The 18,274-nt window shown below is 41.2% G+C and overlaps 1 protein-coding gene across 1 annotated transcript in view; it reads right to left on the bottom strand.

The window, feature by feature from the left end:
- Positions 1-18,274, bottom strand: part of LOC308343313 (microtubule-associated serine/threonine-protein kinase 4-like) — a gene marked incomplete at both ends in the record, with an annotated part of 321,206 nt that overhangs the window by 150,434 nt on the left and 152,498 nt on the right. Inside the window, one exon of the mRNA XM_080804336.1 lies at positions 6,125-6,249. Within this exon, the coding sequence (XP_080660462.1) occupies positions 6,125-6,249 (125 nt within the window). The remainder of the gene's footprint in view (positions 1-6,124; positions 6,250-18,274) is intronic.

The raw sequence follows: 18,274 nt of genomic DNA on the forward strand, positions 1-18,274 counted from the left end.
CTAATGAAGTATTGATATAATATTAAATGACTGCAAATAAAGTCTGTGCCCTAAATAAATGCTGACATTATGCCAGTGCATTCTGAATGAATTAAAAAGGAAAAATGCACTTTTGCATACGTTTAGTGAATTTTCCCTGACTCTTCATCACGCATTTGTGCAAATGGAAAAGATGAATATTCATCAAGGCTCTTTGAATTTATTACAGTTAAAATAGTTTGGTCTTAATATTTATAGTACATCATGAAACATAATTTTTTCATTAAAAGAAATGGATACTGGGGCGCCTGGGTGGCTCAGTGGGTTAAAGCCTCTGCCTTCGGCTCAGGTCATGATCTCAGGGTCCTGGGATCGAGCCCCACATCGGGCTCTCTGCTCAGCGGGGAGCCTGCATCCTCACTTCTCTCTCTCTGCCTGCCTCTCTGCCTACTTGTGATCTGTCTGTCAAATAAATAAATAAAAATCTTTAAAAAAAAAAAAAAAAAAGAAATGGATACTATGTCAAAAGAGGGCCACTGAACAAACATGAAATTACACCATTGAACCTAATATTAAAAGTTGAAAAACATTATTTTTTTTTTAAGATTTTATTTATTTGACAGACAGATCACAAGTAGGCAGAGAGGCAGGCAGAGAGAGAAAGAGGGGGAAGCAGGCTCCCCACTGAGCAGAGAGCCCGATGTGGGGCTCGATCCCAGGACCCTGGGATCATGACCTGAGCCGAAGGCAGAGGCCCTTTAACCCACTGAGCCACCCAGGTGCCCCGAAAAACATTATTTGAAAGCACTTCCCCCCTCAAAAATGTTTGCTATTCTAGAAAGTATCTTCCAATGTGTCAGGTAACATTGAGTCAAAATGAGGAAGCAAGAAATAAGCTGGTTTACCATCACACAGGAAGGACAGAAAGATTACACTACTGCTCTTAGCAGGTGATCTGAGAGAATGGGCTCACCTCCCTCCCTTCTAATAACACCACCCCCACTAAGCCTTACAACCCCGAGAAAGCACTGTTCTGATAAACACCAGGTACATCAACACCAGCATTTCCTAGGAAACAAGCAACAGGCAAAGGACTGCCCATGAGATGGTTCATGGAATCCTCACAAAACTTTACGAGGTTACTACAACCATTACCCTTCTTCATAGATGAATAAACCAAGGCTTACACAGCTCCTAAGTGCTAGAGAGTGGAGCTGATCTCTTAATCGGTTTGCTCCCCAACCCCAATGCCCTTTTTCCAACTTAACCACTATAGTTTAACTCTTGAATATAGTTTCCACAGTGAATTGGTCTCTGGCTTGAAGATTAGCTTCTTGATTAGGCTAAACCTAAAACGTTAACCACAGATTAAAAATTAAGCCAACAAAAATAAACAGGAGTCCATTCTAGGGCCCTAAAAATGTATAGATAGGAAATAACATTTGTTTATGCATTCATCAAGTCTTCAATGGGCAGTTACTATGTGTCACCACTACTCTAGGCCTTGGGAAGACAGCTGGGGAAACAGGAAAAATCCCTCTACTGTCATGAATTTTTCATGACAACGGTTAATAAATATGTAATACAATAATAAACTGAATTGTTGTATACTGGAAGAGGATGAAGCTATGGAGAAAGCGGGGTGTATGGCCTGCAGTGTGGGGAGCAGTTTCAAACAAGATGGTCAAGGAGGACCTCAACAAGAAAAAACATGATAGGGTAAGGTCCACACACACCATGCAGATGAAGCTCATGATTCAAATCAAAGAGAAAGTTGCAGAAAAACACTGTCAACTGGTTTTCACTGTATTTCTACCATCTGTCCATGACTCCAAAGTACAAAAGAAGGGAGGATTTTACATAATGGCCACATACACTGTTTTTAAACTTTAATCATCGAGGCTTACCACCTTATTTTCCTACAGAAAAATAAGTTACCACGGGTCCTGCTTTTGTCTCTTGAAATTTCCATCTCTCTTGCCAGAAAGCAGCATCTGTATAAATCCCCCTGCTTCTGACAACTCTGACTTCTTTGATAAACTACCCATGTGTGTGGGGAGGGACAGAAAGATGGAAGGAGCAAATGGAGAAATGAGTTTTCCCCTCTTCAGATTAATGTATATGAAGTATACATCTGACACTTCATCAGCACTCCCGGCTGGTGTCCCAGCAGGCGGATACTGGCTGAGCATGGATTCTGCCAGCTACCAGGCTACTTAGGATGAATTGGCAACATGCCATTTATCTGAAATGCCCAATATGTCTGGAAGAGGGAGCACAACGACATTTAGCACTGCCAAGGAAAACTAGATACTTCAGGCTAGGAATTAATCTCCTCCTTGAGAAGGTAGTTAGCATTACCCTCAAGCTTGCCTATGGCATTTAAATCACTATAGGTCATGCAGTTACTAAAATTCATACCTACCAAGCCACAAGGCCTTCATTTATATCTTACTAACATATGGATACCTCTCAGGTGGAGAGTCGTCCTTTTCTGAAATGTTTGTTGGTGTGTTGAACAGGAAATGCTGTTTTATCGAGTGTAATGCTGTCATGTGGACATTTTGATTTCTGTTTTTCCAATTTTTCCATACGTGAAGACACATACTACTTCAACTTAGTTCTTCAGTGAGCCAACAGAACACTTAAGTCAATGTGACCACATCCTGACTGCTTACAAGCATATTCACTGAATTTCCTTGAAGGTGGAGAGGGATCCTCTCTTCACTATTTTGTCAATGTATTTGTTGAGCGGCCGATGTGGAACTACACAAGATTTGGTCCATTACACAGACTTCATGGCTAATTACGAATTTAAGATATACACAGAACAAAAACAAAAAGGTTTTAGATGGATAGTCTTATTAGGCCACCCATTATGGCACAGAGAATCACATCATCACTCTCACCTTGCAAGTAGAGTCATCTTTCACTTTGTAGGAATAATTATTAATTGTAATTAATTATTAATAATAATTCATTTCATCAACAATATTTATTGAATGCTTCCTATGTGCAAGGAGTTGTGCCAGGAATAGTGAGGAGTACAAATCAGAGGAGACAGGAATTCTACCCTCAAGGAGCTTGCCGTCTAGCAGGAAGAGTGACTTAAAGTTCTAAGACAGGGCAGTGGAGTTGAGAATAGTGGCCTGGAGAGAGGGTCAGAGTGAAGCACTTTCCACAGTTCGGGGAACCACGTGACACATCACTTGTTTAGAAGGAAAAGAAAAAAAGGAGAAGTTCTAATAAGTGGGCATTTCCATCTCTCAACCAACATTCTCTATCACTATAGAGATAGTTAATTGTAATCAGTAAGGTAATTTAGATGTAATCCAATCTAAGAAATATGAAACAGATTACTGGTCTGCAAAGGGTACCAAAAGTAGAAAAAGTCATTAGCCTGAACTGGGCGATATACTGAAATAAGCGATATGGCCCAGAAAGCTGGGCAGCTAGCAGAACGACAAGGAAATCAAGATGGCGCTCTGCTTATCAGCTCTCCTCCAGCTGTTACTGCTCTTATTAGGACAGAATGTGGGGCACGGCAGGAGAAGACTTGGTCAAACAATCTGCAAATAGTTTTCCTTCGACTAGCATCAGGAAGTAATGAAGTCTCTGAAGGAAAGACAATGAGTTAAACCTTCACTGTCAAGTCAAAGATTAACTGCAGTCTGGCTTTCATACTCAAGCTTACCCAAAATATGTTACTAACAGAAGTAGTAATATTGCTAACAACTGAGACTTGCTATGTGCCAGGTACTATTTTAAGCTCGCTGTCTATGGGATTTTAGCACTTTCTCTAGTTTTGCTCTCAAGCAAACAGTATAAAAACTCACAGGACTGATAAGCTAATAATTAAATGACTCTTCAGTAAGAATTTCATCGGACATATTTTGAGGAGTACTCTTTTGTGTTTTCTATTAATAGTTCTCTTTATCTTTTTAACTTATTCCCAATTATCTTAGGTCACCTGACATGTGTTTTACCAATGAATGAATCAATTTCTGTTTCTGAGTATGGGACTACCAGTATTAGATGAGATATATTCCTTTTAACAGTGTTGTTTTATTCAGAATAATTTATTTGCCAAGCAACACGTAGGACTGCTATCTGAGTGTGAAGAGTAATTCTGCAGTGACCCAAAAAGCACCTCTCTTAAAAAAGTAATAAAAATAATAATCACTAATTGTGAGGCATTTCCCTCTTTTCTTAAAAAGTAAATGCTTTCAGTAAAATTAGCTTTCAATAAAATTCCCCAAGAAGAAAAAGTAACACTGAATTTGGGAATGGGATGATGGCAAATGGTAACTACCATCAATTTAACTGTACCTTGAAATACAAGTCCTAAAATTTTCAAGAAAGGAAAACAATGAACTTCAGTTCAAAGACCATAGTCAATTTTGAAGTCAAAACATTCTGAAACTTTTTTAGGAATAATTTTTCACTATCTTCACAATCTTTATTATTCTAGAAGTAAAATCAAGAGATTCCAAAGCTGATTTCCAGGAACTGCTTAAATACTTCTTTTCATCTTGCAGGTGTGTTGAGTTGATAAAATAGGAGAAACTAAATGATTTGCCCAAGTTTATACAGCTATCTAGGGGCAAAAGTAAGACTTTTGTCAGAGATCTGACTTAAATCAAATCTCTCTGCATTACTGAATGATTCTCAAATATCCAACTTATTACTAATGCATAAAATTATAAGGCACCATAATGCACTAATATATTATTTGCATCTTCATCAGTAAAAGATATTTAAAAATCTATTCCCAAAACATACAACCCTACCACCAAAAATTAACTTGTAGAGACTTCTAGGCCATGCCAAAGGTTGAAGGAGAGAAGGAACAGACCCAGAAGAAAACAAAATTCTAGGAAGCATCGTGGTTGAAAATAAAGATCAACACTGGAAGAAATGAACAAGGAATGCAAGAGGCCAAGCTGCACACAAATACGCAAACATGGATGCCATGGGCCAACAGGTAAATGTGCAGATGGCCCTGAGGTGGGAGTAACAATCAGTTTCAATTACCACAAAAAAGAAGGGTCCAGGCCAAAATCATCAATGGATAGGCAATCTAGGGGAAATTTTTGATGAGAAAAAATACATTCTCATGGCCTGAAATTTACCTTCCCACAGAATGCTTACTGATGGCAAGATTAAAAGTCTAATTCCGGTGGAGACATCAACACCATGACTATGTGTGTGGCGGTGGGGGGGGGGGGGTGGAATTAACAACACAGTGAGGGGCAGATGGACATGATGGGCCCGCAGAAGGTAAGCCCTGAAAGGACACATCACCACCCATGCCTTATTCTGGCCTGGAATGCAAAATGTGAACCTCACCAAGAGGAAACATGAGACACATCAGGCACGTGTAATATGAGAAACATCCCATTCTTTAAAACTGGGAGGGAGAGGATAGTCTTCAAAAATGTCTACATCATAAAAGGCAAAGGAAGGCTGTAGAAAAAATCCAGATTAATAAAGACAAAATAGATATGACAAGTAAATGCAGTATATGACCCTAAACTGAATCCTACACTGGAGGAGAAATGCTACACAGGACACGATTGAGCCAATTGATAAAAATGAAATACAGAATGGCTCGAGTCACCATAAATTTACCAATGTTCCTAGCTGTGATAACAAAAGGCCATGAGAAACACAGCTTACTCTCAAGTAGTTAAAACAATTATCTGAGTGTGTGTACACAGATATGTTTAACACCTATGTATATACCTACCTCAGCGTATATCCAAGGAGAGAGAAAAAACAAATTTGGCAAGAAATTAATAGCTGGATCAATATGTTCTATGTTTTTTTCATATTCTTCCAACTTTTTGGTAAAGCTGACATTATTTTCAAATGAAGTATTTAAGAAAAAAAGCTCAGAGATATTTTCATTTCTTCGGAGGGAGGAGAGGAAACAGTCGAGGTGTCAGAAACACTACAGATTAGGTTGGGGGTGTGGAGAAGAGACTTGGAAAAAATTAGCACACTCCGTGCAAAAAATGTCACATTGCTTAATGCTAAATGTGGTTAAGTTCAAACCTAGTTAAACTCAATAAACTGAAAATTTATGGTGGTGGGGAGAGGACACCGCGTCGATGCACCGCGGACCCCGGCAGAGGACACTCACCAGGCTGGCGGTGAGCGATGGTGCCGACTGGCCCAGGGCCTGGCTGCGCATGCGCACGAGGTTGGACGTCTCCGCAGAGGCCGGCCAGGCCTGCCCGGCTACAGGGTTTGGAAGGAGGTACCTCCCTGTTGGGGTGAGAGAGAAGACAGGGTAAGTGGCAGGCAGAACATCACCATTTCTGTGACGACCGCAGGTCCCTTCTTGGCCATCCTTCTAACTGCTTCTGTCATTCTCCTTATATTTATTCATCGGAACCAGAGGACTATTGTTTTAATTAAGTCAGGGGATTCAGTCCCAAGTTCTGACCCTGATTTCCCACATTAACCCAAGGAAACCTCTCCAGCTCCAGCACAGGCAGCTTTCAGCAAGGGCAGGAGACAGCATCTTGTGACCTCTGCCTAACCCACAGGAACTTGCGGAGCATACAGAGCATACACACAAAGCACCCTCAGCATCAGAGAAGTAAGTCTGCACTTACAAATGGACTTCTTAAGTATCTAATACAAAAAATGATCTCAGGATCAATGAGAAAAGAGTTGACAGAGTAGAGCTCATGACCAATAAAAGGAAGAACTAGAATTCTCTCAAGGTGAAATAGAGCTGGTGCCTCATTCTCGAAGCTTCCCTCTCTGAAGAACTGGTGGTCATCCAATCAGGCCCACAGGGCACACGTGGTATCCATTCACATACGTCAGTGACATCAATGTCAGACTAGGTTCACCGAGCAAGTTATATCAACCCTGAAATCTAATATAGGTCTATGTCTTTAACAGTCAAACAGATGAACCAATTCACATTACGTTACTTCCTCAGCACAAGGACTAAACTAGATACCAACACACAGGAAATAAGGTTCCTTGACTTCAGGGAGTTAGGATGGACATGAATATTCATGCAGTAATGGAGCTCAACTAAAGTAGAAAACATTTGATTTTTCTGTTTCGCATGAATACTAGCACAATGACTAGCCATAGTAGGTGCTCATTAAGTATCCCATGAATGATTAAAGAACAAGTGGGAGCTTCTTTTCCCAAAAGACACATTGGCAAAGAGAAAAGATGGCAGGCAACCCACAGAACCTCATTCAAGGTTTTGAGGGGGGGGGGGTTTCCAGCCAGATACCTCTCAGAAACATGGGTGCCCTGCAGCAGAAGCAACATCTGGATTTCCTCCAACAGACCTGTTCCTTGTAAAAGAGCCTCACTCTCTTACTTCAGGCAACAAGCATATCCCACTGTTTAATAACTGTTGCCATAGATTAACTGATTTACTAGCAGTGTGCATGGTAACCACTGGCACTACCAAAGAGCAGGAGTGAGCTACCGCTCCCATCACGGTCCACGTGACAAGGTCTAATGCTTTCATCCCAGTGCTCTCAGAAGTTTATATTTTAATTGCAAAGCACACAATTTCTTATTTTGCCAAACTGCTCTTTTGCTATATTATAGAGTGAAAGCACACACTCTACAGAAAACGAGATTTGCTTTTGAGATCTTCACCTTGCCTCGGTGACAAATGGGGAAGGAAGTTAGCCAACCTTTCCGTGCCTTGGTTTTTCCACCACTAAAATGGGGAGAATGGGACTGTGTAAATTGTTGAGGGGATTAAAGAATTTTCTAAGTAAAGCACTGAGTAAACCTTAGCTACTTAGCCCTAAGAGTAGTAAAAATGGTAAGTATCTTTTTCTCTTGTGCTTGGTTCCTTTTTATTCATAAGCAGGAAGTGTAAACATATATATAAAGGAAAAAAGTCACCTATAATCACACCAGGGAAAACCACTATCAACATTTCAGTTATTTTCTACCAGGCTTTCTTTCTGTTACCTACATTTTCTTGCAAAAATGGAATCATACTGATTTTTGTTACCTACTCTCCCCAACCCCACATAATAGATGATGACCTTTTCCAAACAAATACGTATAGGAAATACCAATTAATTGAAGCATAAACTCTATCACTGAAAATTCAAATATAATTACCCTCTGTGATTCTGGCCACCACCTCAAAAACATTCAGCTCTATTTTTATGCAGGAAAGGTCACAGAATTGGAAGTCCAGAATTTTTTTTTCCTTGCCTTGTTTAAAATATGAACTAAAAGCTGGACTAAGAGGGCCTTTGGGCAATCCACTCCCTTTAGATCCAAAAGCAGGACATTAATAAAGGAGGACAGGAAAACTATAGACTGCATTTAAGAAAACTAACATCAGTATTACATGAATAAATGATTTAATATAGAAATAACTATCTTTGAAGGACATCATTTGTTAAAAATATACTGATCTCTAGTAATCAGAATCCATAGATTTTTTTTTCTTCTGGTCCCTTCTATTTCATTTCCTAATATTTTATGTTTCTATTTTCTTTGTTCATATTTCAGAAAGAAGCCTGAGAGAAGGTACAGAGGCTATGTGATGTAAAGGTTTACATCATGGAGAAAATATACTTTGGCTTCACCACTGTTCTGCCCCAGAATCTTCATTTTAAAGAAAACCAAGGGTAGACAGAAAAACAGTTGAAGAATTTAATGTAGCAATGGAAAAATTTAGAAGACAAACATTTCAGTTAATTGGATAATTCTATATATCAGTCCTTTTTTTCCTAAAGTAGAAAGTAATTCTTAGACTATCCCCTCCCTGAGGTGAAAAAAATAGGTATCTATTTCTTTATCCCTAGTATCAGGTACAGTACCTGGCCCTTAGTAAGTGCTCAATAAATGTGAGCAGAATGGAAACAGGGACAGTTCTCGAATAAATCTTCGGTGTAGGAAATTCATATGCTAGGATCCTTGCTCAGGGAATCCAGCCCCACCTCGGATGGGAAGTCAGACTCAGAACAAGCACTGAGGGAGGAGGGGGTGGACACAAGCGACAGAACCACTTCCCTTCCCTCCATACAGTTTCATTAGCTCTCACAGGGCACTCGAAAGCAAGCGAAGACCACGGCTAACAGGACCCCTATGTGTCCTCTCCTCCAAAGTCATTGCTGATCACCACCGTACATTTTATGTGCTACTGTACCATGTCTAAGTCTCATCTTGGCAACAAGGCCTGACATGTGCATTATCAAAGGAAAACCAAGTGCAACACTAAAGTGGTAAGGACAGATTTTAATCAGTAGTAATGACTGCAAAAGGAAAAAAGGACTCCAGTGTGAACTGAACTCACCTTCAATTTGTACACAATCACTGAGTGTTTTCATAAGAGAAAGAGGGAATAGGACAGGGAGCCAGGGGAGTGAAAAACGACACAAGGTCCTGCAGTGTGACTGTGACCAGGCCAGCTCTGTCTGCCAGCTGACAATTACCAAATTCAGACTCTACCCTCCCACAGAGGCTGGGAGAAAGAGACCCGATCTGTTCGTCCCAACAGAAAAAAATTTTGACAGTCCCGAGTTTTCTCAAGCAGGCGCTTTAAGAGAACGAGGGTCATGCTAAGAAGGTTGCCTTGAGCTGTTAGAACCTATGCTAGTGTTTGTTTGTGACTTTACTGACCAAGTCTGAGGCCTGGTTGAGAAGGAGGCTCAGAGGAACCTGGCTAGACTTTGGTCAAGGACAGACTCTCTGTCAGGCTTCCATTCTTTTATTTTGTCACCAGACCCCAACCCAAAGGAGACATTTTGATGTTCAATAATTGATCAGTTCTGGAATTCAGTTTGAACTAAGTGTTTCAACTTAGTCCATATATTTACCTCATACGGTCTTCAAACCCAACAGGATATAAAACAGCGAAAGTTGCCAGTCATGTTACGATTGATACAACCTAACTGCTGAGTGCCAACTCTGACCCCCCACCCAGCAGCGATTACATCACTTATTCATGAACTTCCCCAAGTCTGTTTCCTCAGCTGGGCAACAGGGGTAAACTTAGGGGGTGTTCCTAAAATCTAAAAAGAAAAAACATCATACAGTGGACATGCAGTAACAACAACTTAAAAAATAAGAAACACAAAAAGCTTTCCATGACACTGTATATGATAAGGGGAGCAAGAAATAGACTTTCGTGAAGCCACTGGAAAAATAATTAAATTAGGAAACACACACACACATACAATGAAATATTTATTATCCTATCACTGGTTAGATTTTAGATGTCATTATTCTTGCATGAGTCTTATCCTTAGGAATCACATGAATGTTACAAATGAATGGTCTGTTAGCACAACACATGGGAGGTTTTTATTCCTGCCTAGACCCCCATTAGTGTTAATAGGAAAAGAGAACAACAGATGGATTTAAGGCAGTCATTAGAAGGCACTAACATCGCGCCATACTTCGTAGTGACTTCATCGGACTTTATATAAATTTGCTTTCTGATGACTACCAAGAGCCTCTAAAAAGTGTGTTGCGGTTGTATTCATGCATCATTTGCTGCCTACAATTTAAGAAAATTAGCATCTGTCAACTGCATTATTCAGCTGCACAGGGTGGAAATTAATGGATAATACCATTCTTAATTTCTTGTACAAGAGGTGAGCTTGCCTACCAATCTGGCTGCTTTATTTTAATAGCAAATTGAGCTTGCTGTTACAGCTGGAACTGTGGTCAGCTCTGTGCTCTCTGGAAACACATTTATAAAATTCTGATACGTTTATTACAGCATTTATTACATATATTCTACTGACATAACTAGAAATTGAGAGGCGATAAATAGAGGTCTGTATCAAAGCTGAAATCAGTTGGTCAGATTGACGTAAGAACTTGTCAGGCTTCCATTATAATGTAGGAGTTGCTTGAATGGGCTTTTTATATTGGTTATTGTTACTGTTTTGGTCACGGGGCCTCTACTTAACAGAGTGGAAGATATGCAGCCTTTTAAGATTATATAATAAAATAAGTAGATGACTGAGCCTAGACCCAGACTGCACCTTGGTTCTATAAAGACTACATATGGTCTCTTTAATGGGGTGTGTTTTCCTTTGTTTCCACCCTGTATCCCCAGAAACAAGAAGACCTCATAAATGCATGCTTTCAAAAATGAAATACATGCTTTCAAAGCCCCCCAAAGCATGAAGTATCCCTCTAAAGTGGCAAAATACCAGGTCAGCAATAATTTTAGCAGAATGGCTATACAAAGAATTAAATACAGCCTCTGGAGAACTACTTTATCATCGGGGAATAATGGTACCTGACTAGATTTAAAAGCTTCCAGTAAAAAAGTTCCTTATCACCTGAAGGGCAACACAGATTTAGCAGTCAGTCCACAGTCTTACACTTTGGGTGAGTTCTCCTGGACTACAAACAAGCCATCCAAGGGAAAATAAGACCTAGTAACTAGTAACAAAGCTGTCTTCGGGTAGGGCTTCAGGCACTCGGTTACACATAAAACTCTGAAAAAGTTTGTTTATCCGTCTAAGGCACCAACCAGGAACAAAAGGAAGTTGAGGGAGCGGCTGTGTTGCTCTCCATGGTTGCGGTGAGGCGGGGCTCAATCCCACCTCTAGGTATACAGAGAGAAGAACTAAAAGCAGGGACCTGAACAGGTATGTGGACACCAAGTTCACAGTGGTATTACCCACAAGAGCCAGAAGGTGGAAGCAAACCAAACCTCCACTGAGAGAGGAGTCGACTGAGAGATGTTGTATATACATACAATGGAGTACGGTTCAGCCTTAAAAAGGAATGAAATTCTGACACACGCCACAACACGGGTGAACCTCCAAGACATGCTTAATAAAATAAGGCAGACACAGAAGGACAAATATTGTATGACTCCATTTACAAGAGGTTCCTGGAATGGCCAATTTCACTGAGACAGAAAGTATAATCATGGATACTGGGGGCTGGGGAGAGAGGGGAGGAGACCTACTGTTTACTGGGTACAGGGTTTCAGTTTGGGAAGATGACGAAGCTCTAGAGATGGATGGTGGGGACAGTCGCACGACGTTGTCAATGTACTTAATGCTGCTGACTTGGGTACTTAAAAATGGCTAAAATGATGTATATATCTTAAAATACACACACACACACACACACACACACACACGCAAGCGCATGCGCGCGCACACACACACACACACAACCACTTCCACTTGCTTAGCTAAAACTATGCACCTTCCTGAGAAAAAAAATAAGTCTTTTACACTGTCTAGGAGGCATCTACATTAAACTACAGCAGCACATGCTCTTGCAAATTATACATAAATAACTTGAGCACTTGGAATCATTTATGAATCAGAGGAACTGAGTTTTTCCCAGAGCGCTCCCGGATTTAGAAATGAAAAAAGGTTAAAGGCCAGGAGAAGTCACTGGCTGAAGCCGGGGAGAACGCATGAGTCAGCAGCCGCTGTCCTCAAGTCTACTCCATCATCCTCAACATGTTCTTCTCTGCTCCAGTGCTCACTCCCAAACATTGGTTTCCTCATCATAGTGACTGTCATCCTCCCAGCAATTAGAGTCTCCCTTTATTCATCTTCAGCTGCTACTACAACAGAGAGAGAGACATGGTTCCTTCCATCTTCCCTCTCACATGGGTGACTGACTTCCAATTTCTTGTCCCACTGCAAAAGAATAACTATACCTAGACAGCATGGGCAATGCTGCTAAATCATTCTTCTTAATGGCACAAATAAATATAATTTGAGAAACCAACAGACCTGTGACCAGAGAGCGAAGTTCACTGACTGCTATACTGAGCTGCTAGTCTTGCCTTAAAAGGAGAAAAAAAGGGAGGGGGGTGTTTTTACTTGCACAAGGCAAGTCCAAAGTATAGCCTTGACCCTAACCCTTAAAGACATCACTGGCTCCTATACGGGATCTCTAACTGACAGAGGAACTGAACGCTGAATGGAGAGAGTGTGCATGCCTTCTGAGAGGCTGGTCGCCAAAGCATGGGATGCCATCTGGACACCAAGGTCTGAACCCAACTAACATCACGGTGCAGCTGTCTCCAAACCTCGGTTCTGCTGCATGACTCAAATGCGATGGAGATGCCCTGTCACACTATGTAGAATACTATCATCAGCATTCTGTATTTAACAAAGGATGGCAAGGCCATGATATGAACCACGAGGGCCTGGTGAGAAAGTTTACAGGACACTTTAGAAGAAAGCTTGCAGCAAGCAGAGCAGGCAGCAGAAAGTAAGAGTGCACTGAGCCCAGACTGGGTACATGACACGGGTTTTAGGGAGTTGCAAAAGGCCAGTTTTGCACCATGAGAGCACTAGGGACTGTGGACAAGTAACAGCATACTCATGTCTACATTAGAGAAGCCAAAGCCTTTGGACAAACCATCTCTGGCTGCCACTGCCACTTTCAACTATAGCTGAAGTTTCAAATCCAAAGTAACTTTAGTTGTGGGCAATACAGTAACATGATTCAAAGGTACTCTCTTCACCCTCAATCACAGACAGCCACCATGTTGCCCTTGGCATTTTATGATAAAATGGGAAAAATGCCAACACACTGTACATTTTTAAATGGTTCAACCTGAAACCATACCTAGCAATACATTTGTTCTTTTTCCTTTCTTTTGTTTTCCCTTAGGTTTCTCTTTAGAAGGCAGTATTTCTTCTCTTCCACCAAGATGACCACTCTCAAACTCTAATATGGGAATATACCAGGATCAAATGAATACAGGAAACAGAGCTTGGTAAACTGCAGTGTTTCTATTATTACAAGTACTCACAACACCCGGCAAATTCTCCCGCTCTGCAGTGAGACCCAGCCCTAGCCAGCAAATCCCTGCGGCACTTCCATCCCCAAAATGTCTCCATTCAGATGATCACGATCTGAATTTAAAATTCTTATGAAAAAATAACATAATGCTTTTGCCCTAAGCGCTAGCTGTATAGACCAAAGGCTAATGGGACAACTTAAAATTGATTTTTAAACAAGTATTAAACAGAGCCTACTCCAATGAGAACGTGGTCACAAGAATCCGACACCAAGTGATATGGCTTGGAATGGCTGTCTGTGTGAGGGTACCCAGGAGCACGGTGGTGGCTGTGTCTAGGCAACGCTGGGCATAGGTCAGAGTTAACATCTGCAATCTGGCCTCCCTCCATCCACGTACTGGAATATAATTCAGCAGAATGAATTGCTAGACATGCCTAACCCCCTGGGAAATGACAGATATTGATGAATGCTGTTGGGAAGATATATGGAAGGAAACGGCAAATAAATAGAACCATTTTTTCTCAGAGTCATTTTGCGGATATGTGGAGCAGCTGTTAAACTACTTGTCAAGCTTGCCGTTCTCCCTTCCTCTTGCTCCTTCCCCTTCCCCATTTGCCTCCAGACCTTTCTAAAACCCCCAGGAGGACCAGAATCTTGTATGCTTTTCAAAACATCAACCAAATGAATAGGAGTCATCCCTACCTCCTCTATCACACTCTGACTTCCCAATCCAGTAATATGTCCAATTCTTCCCAAAATATCTTTCCATCTAAACATGTTCACTGCTCTCCTCTGGATCCTGGAAATAGGTTCCATGTTTAAACTCATCAAAGTGTTGAATTCAAGTCCATCACCATTTAGCCCCAGTCTCGAGGCTGAAAGCCAAGATTTACCGCCTATGACCATGTGGTAGCTGCGTGGCCTTGGTCTGACTGCTTACTCTCCTACACCCCAGTTTCCAGCACATGTTTTGGAGAATGGAGATGATGGAGCAAGCCCATACTGTGGCTGTGGGGACTAATCGAGAACGTGAACAGAGAGCCTCTCAGACCATCTGGCAAAGAGGAGTCCCGGGATAAACAATGACTTAACCCCTCTTCTTTCCAGTGCAAAACTCCTCTTCCCACCAGGGAATTCCTCCTCGGCATCGTCCTCAGAGAGGATCAAATTCTCTCCAGCACAGGGCACTTCGGGAAGAATTGGTTCTCCTTCCTTCATCAAATGAACTCAAGAGCCTAGAGGGAGAAACCAGTCACACACAGGTTTGCATCCTGGCTTCCCCATTTATTAGCTAGAGAACCCTGGATACGTTACTTTTCCTCTCTGAGCTCTCTTTTCCGATCTCTAGCAAGGATGACAGTAAGTAACACATGTCAAGTCTCCAGCACAGTGTGAAACACACAATTTGTGTTCAGAGGTGGTTTAGGTCCGCCTCCAGGATGCTTTACCCAACTTGCCATCATGGGCATTGAATGTATACCCCAAGGCACTGCTAGCCCTCCTCTTCCCCATCATACGACCTGTTCCTATGTGGCTCCATGTACAGAGTCCCATTTATTGTAATACACACCACACCATGCTCTCTCCAGTGTAAACTCTGTCACCTGGGACTGAACCTCATATGTGTTTGCAGCCTTATGTCACATCCCAGATAACAAAGCTACCAAATTTTTACATGATCATATACTTAATGTCTGTGTATAGTAATTCTCTACTCCATCTCTCATTTGTATTTCTACCAGGGTTCATATTTTTCCATTACCGTGTGGTTCCACATTGCCTAGAAAAATACTCAAATTTGGTTCAATCATTAGCTCTGTAACAATAATGGCAAAGACTCAGCAGCCTTACTGGTTACCTTTCTTGGCTTTGACTTTCACTTCTAAAACTCATCTCCGAAGAAGTCCAACACCTCCATGAAACACTGTATCCTTTCAAAATAAACTGAAAACATTAGACAATTAGTACTTACCATCTTGCTTTGGGAGAAATTATGAATCCTACACAATTACATTCTTTTGCACAGTAGGATGTTTAAATTGACACACCCAAATGTCCCTGGCAGCCCTGGGATGCTAAATATTTCTGACAACTGCCCTACATCTAAACACTTATGACAGAGGCCAAGGAGGAGCTAGCCATCAGGAGCTTTACAAGAGAAACAAGAAGAACAAAGGCAGCCACAAGGGGATAAAACAAACTCTATGTCACAATCCAAGCAGAAATCTCCAGAGATGTCTGAATTTCCCAGTAAGTTCTACTTACCTAAGAAAACTTTTATATACACAGTCTAAGTCACCTAACAATGTACTTCCACATATATTTATTTGGAACAGATTTCAAATTCTTCCTCCTCAATAACCATGTCTACACTTTCTGAAGAAACTAGTATTTTTGTCTTCAGAGATGTTTGTTGATACTGGTTAATGAGTAAGCAAAAAAATCTAGAACACAATGTGTGAAATGATTCTTCAAAACATACCATCTAGGGGCACCTGGGTGGCTCAGTGGGTTGAAGCCTCTGCCTTCGGCTCAGGTCATGATCCCAGGGTCCTGGGATCGAGCCCCGCATCGGGCTCTCTGCTCAGCGGGGAGCCTGCTTCCCTTCCTTTCTCTCTGCCTGCCTCTCTGCCTACTTGTGATCTCTGTCTGTCAAATAAATGAATAAAATCTTTAAAAAAAAAAATACCATCTAGTAGACCTCCCCCAGGGATTCTGAAAGGTAGTTTGTTAAAGACCCCATTTCCGGGGACAGAGACCTCCACCAGGGAGTGCATAGCCTCCTCTCGTTCCTCTCTTAGTAGTAAAGTTAATGTCCCTCCTACCTGGTTCAAAAGCAACAAAATCTAAGGAATGATGTTATCCAAACTACATTTGATACCCCAAATTAAGCTCCAGCAAATCACTAAGTGCTTTCCAAAACCTAACACAACACTGCCCTTGTTTTTAAGAAGAGAAAAATTAAAGCCAGGGTCATCCTCCTGATTGCCTTAGCACTGCTTAGAAATTAATGAGAGGGTTGGAATTCACCCCCTCATTTCTGGTCTATTCCTTAGTCACTGAGTTCTTCTGAAAGCTTAGAGGGCATTAAGCAGCCTTGAACTCCAAGGTCAGTTCTTCATGTTTTGAAGTAACAGTATCACTAGACTAGTGATAGACTAGCATTCCTTTTTAAAGAATTCAGCCATGATTACGGGGAAATTAGTGTGCTCGTTGCTGAGGTAGAGGAAGGTAGCCATTTGGTTGTTCCAGTCACCCTCCAAATAACCATCTCTCAAGACTGACATTCTGATCATTTTCTTCTAACAGTTTTCTATTAAATGCATTTCATCTCCCATGACATGAATCCACAAGAGAGGACTACGACTGTTGAAAGGATGGCAACAAGGTTGTATACAGCCTTGCATATATCAAAGAGGGTATCGTGTACCAGATCTACTTGGTTGTCCACAAAGATGGGCCTGTCTCTGAGTTGACTAACCAACCAGGGGGTCAAAGAAAACATAAGAAAAGGATATGGCACTAATATCTATGTGCAAGCCCTCTAAAAACTCTTGCCTTTCTCACCATGCATGTCCCTATGAGACAATAGGTCTGAGAAGGCCTAAGTACAAAACCAGTCCAGTCTCTACTGAAAGACGTTGCAAATAAAAATATAAGATGCCTAAATACATTTGAATTCAGATAAATCTGAATACATATGCCCCAAATTTTATATTGGACTAAGTATACTGAATATGTTATTAGTTGTTTATCTGGTATGACTCATTGGGTGTCATGCATTTTTGTCTGGCAATTCTATTTACTGAGAACTTAATATGTACGCTGCAGGAAACTTGGCTTTGAGGATACAAGGAAAAGTTCTTGCAGGAATTTATCAGCTAGTAAAAGGGATGATCGGTATTCCAAAACAGAAAATGTAAAGTGGCCCATCCTCTAAGAAGAGCAATGCAAGCAATGGAGGGGGAAGGAGGCAGCTCAAGTAGGGCTGCTGAAGAATCAGCAAGTGATATGAAGAGGTGTTTGGAATGGGATTTGAATGTTGCAGAAGATGGTGAGTTTCACTTCCCTTCCCTTTTATACACCTAAGTAGGCATCTCATTGCTGTGAGGTTTTTTGTTTTTGTTCTGTTTTTTTAAGATTCCATTTATTTATTTGAGAGAGAGAGAGAGAGAGCACACAAGCAGGGGGAGGGGCAGAGGGAGAAGCAGACTCCCTGCTAAGCAGGGAGCCAGACACCAGGCTCAATCCCAAGACCCCTGGATCATGACCTGAGCTGAAGGCAGATGCTTAACAACTGAGCACCCAGGCACCCCTTATTGCTGTGAGTCTATATATGTATTTGGGATATATCATTTTCCCTTTTTAAATAAATTATTTATATATGCTGCTGCCGCCAAAACCTAGTGTAATGGAGCACAGCAGAACAAAGAAATGCTTTAGCACTGACATTCCTGGAAACCAAAGCAAACACAGTGGGTGACCCAACTCTCACTACTTAGCCGAAGAAAGAATTCAAATTTATCAGACTAATTTA

Source organism: Martes martes, assembly GCF_963455335.1.
Source record: "Martes martes genome assembly, chromosome: 5".
Classification (NCBI taxonomy): domain Eukaryota; kingdom Metazoa; phylum Chordata; class Mammalia; order Carnivora; family Mustelidae; genus Martes; species Martes martes.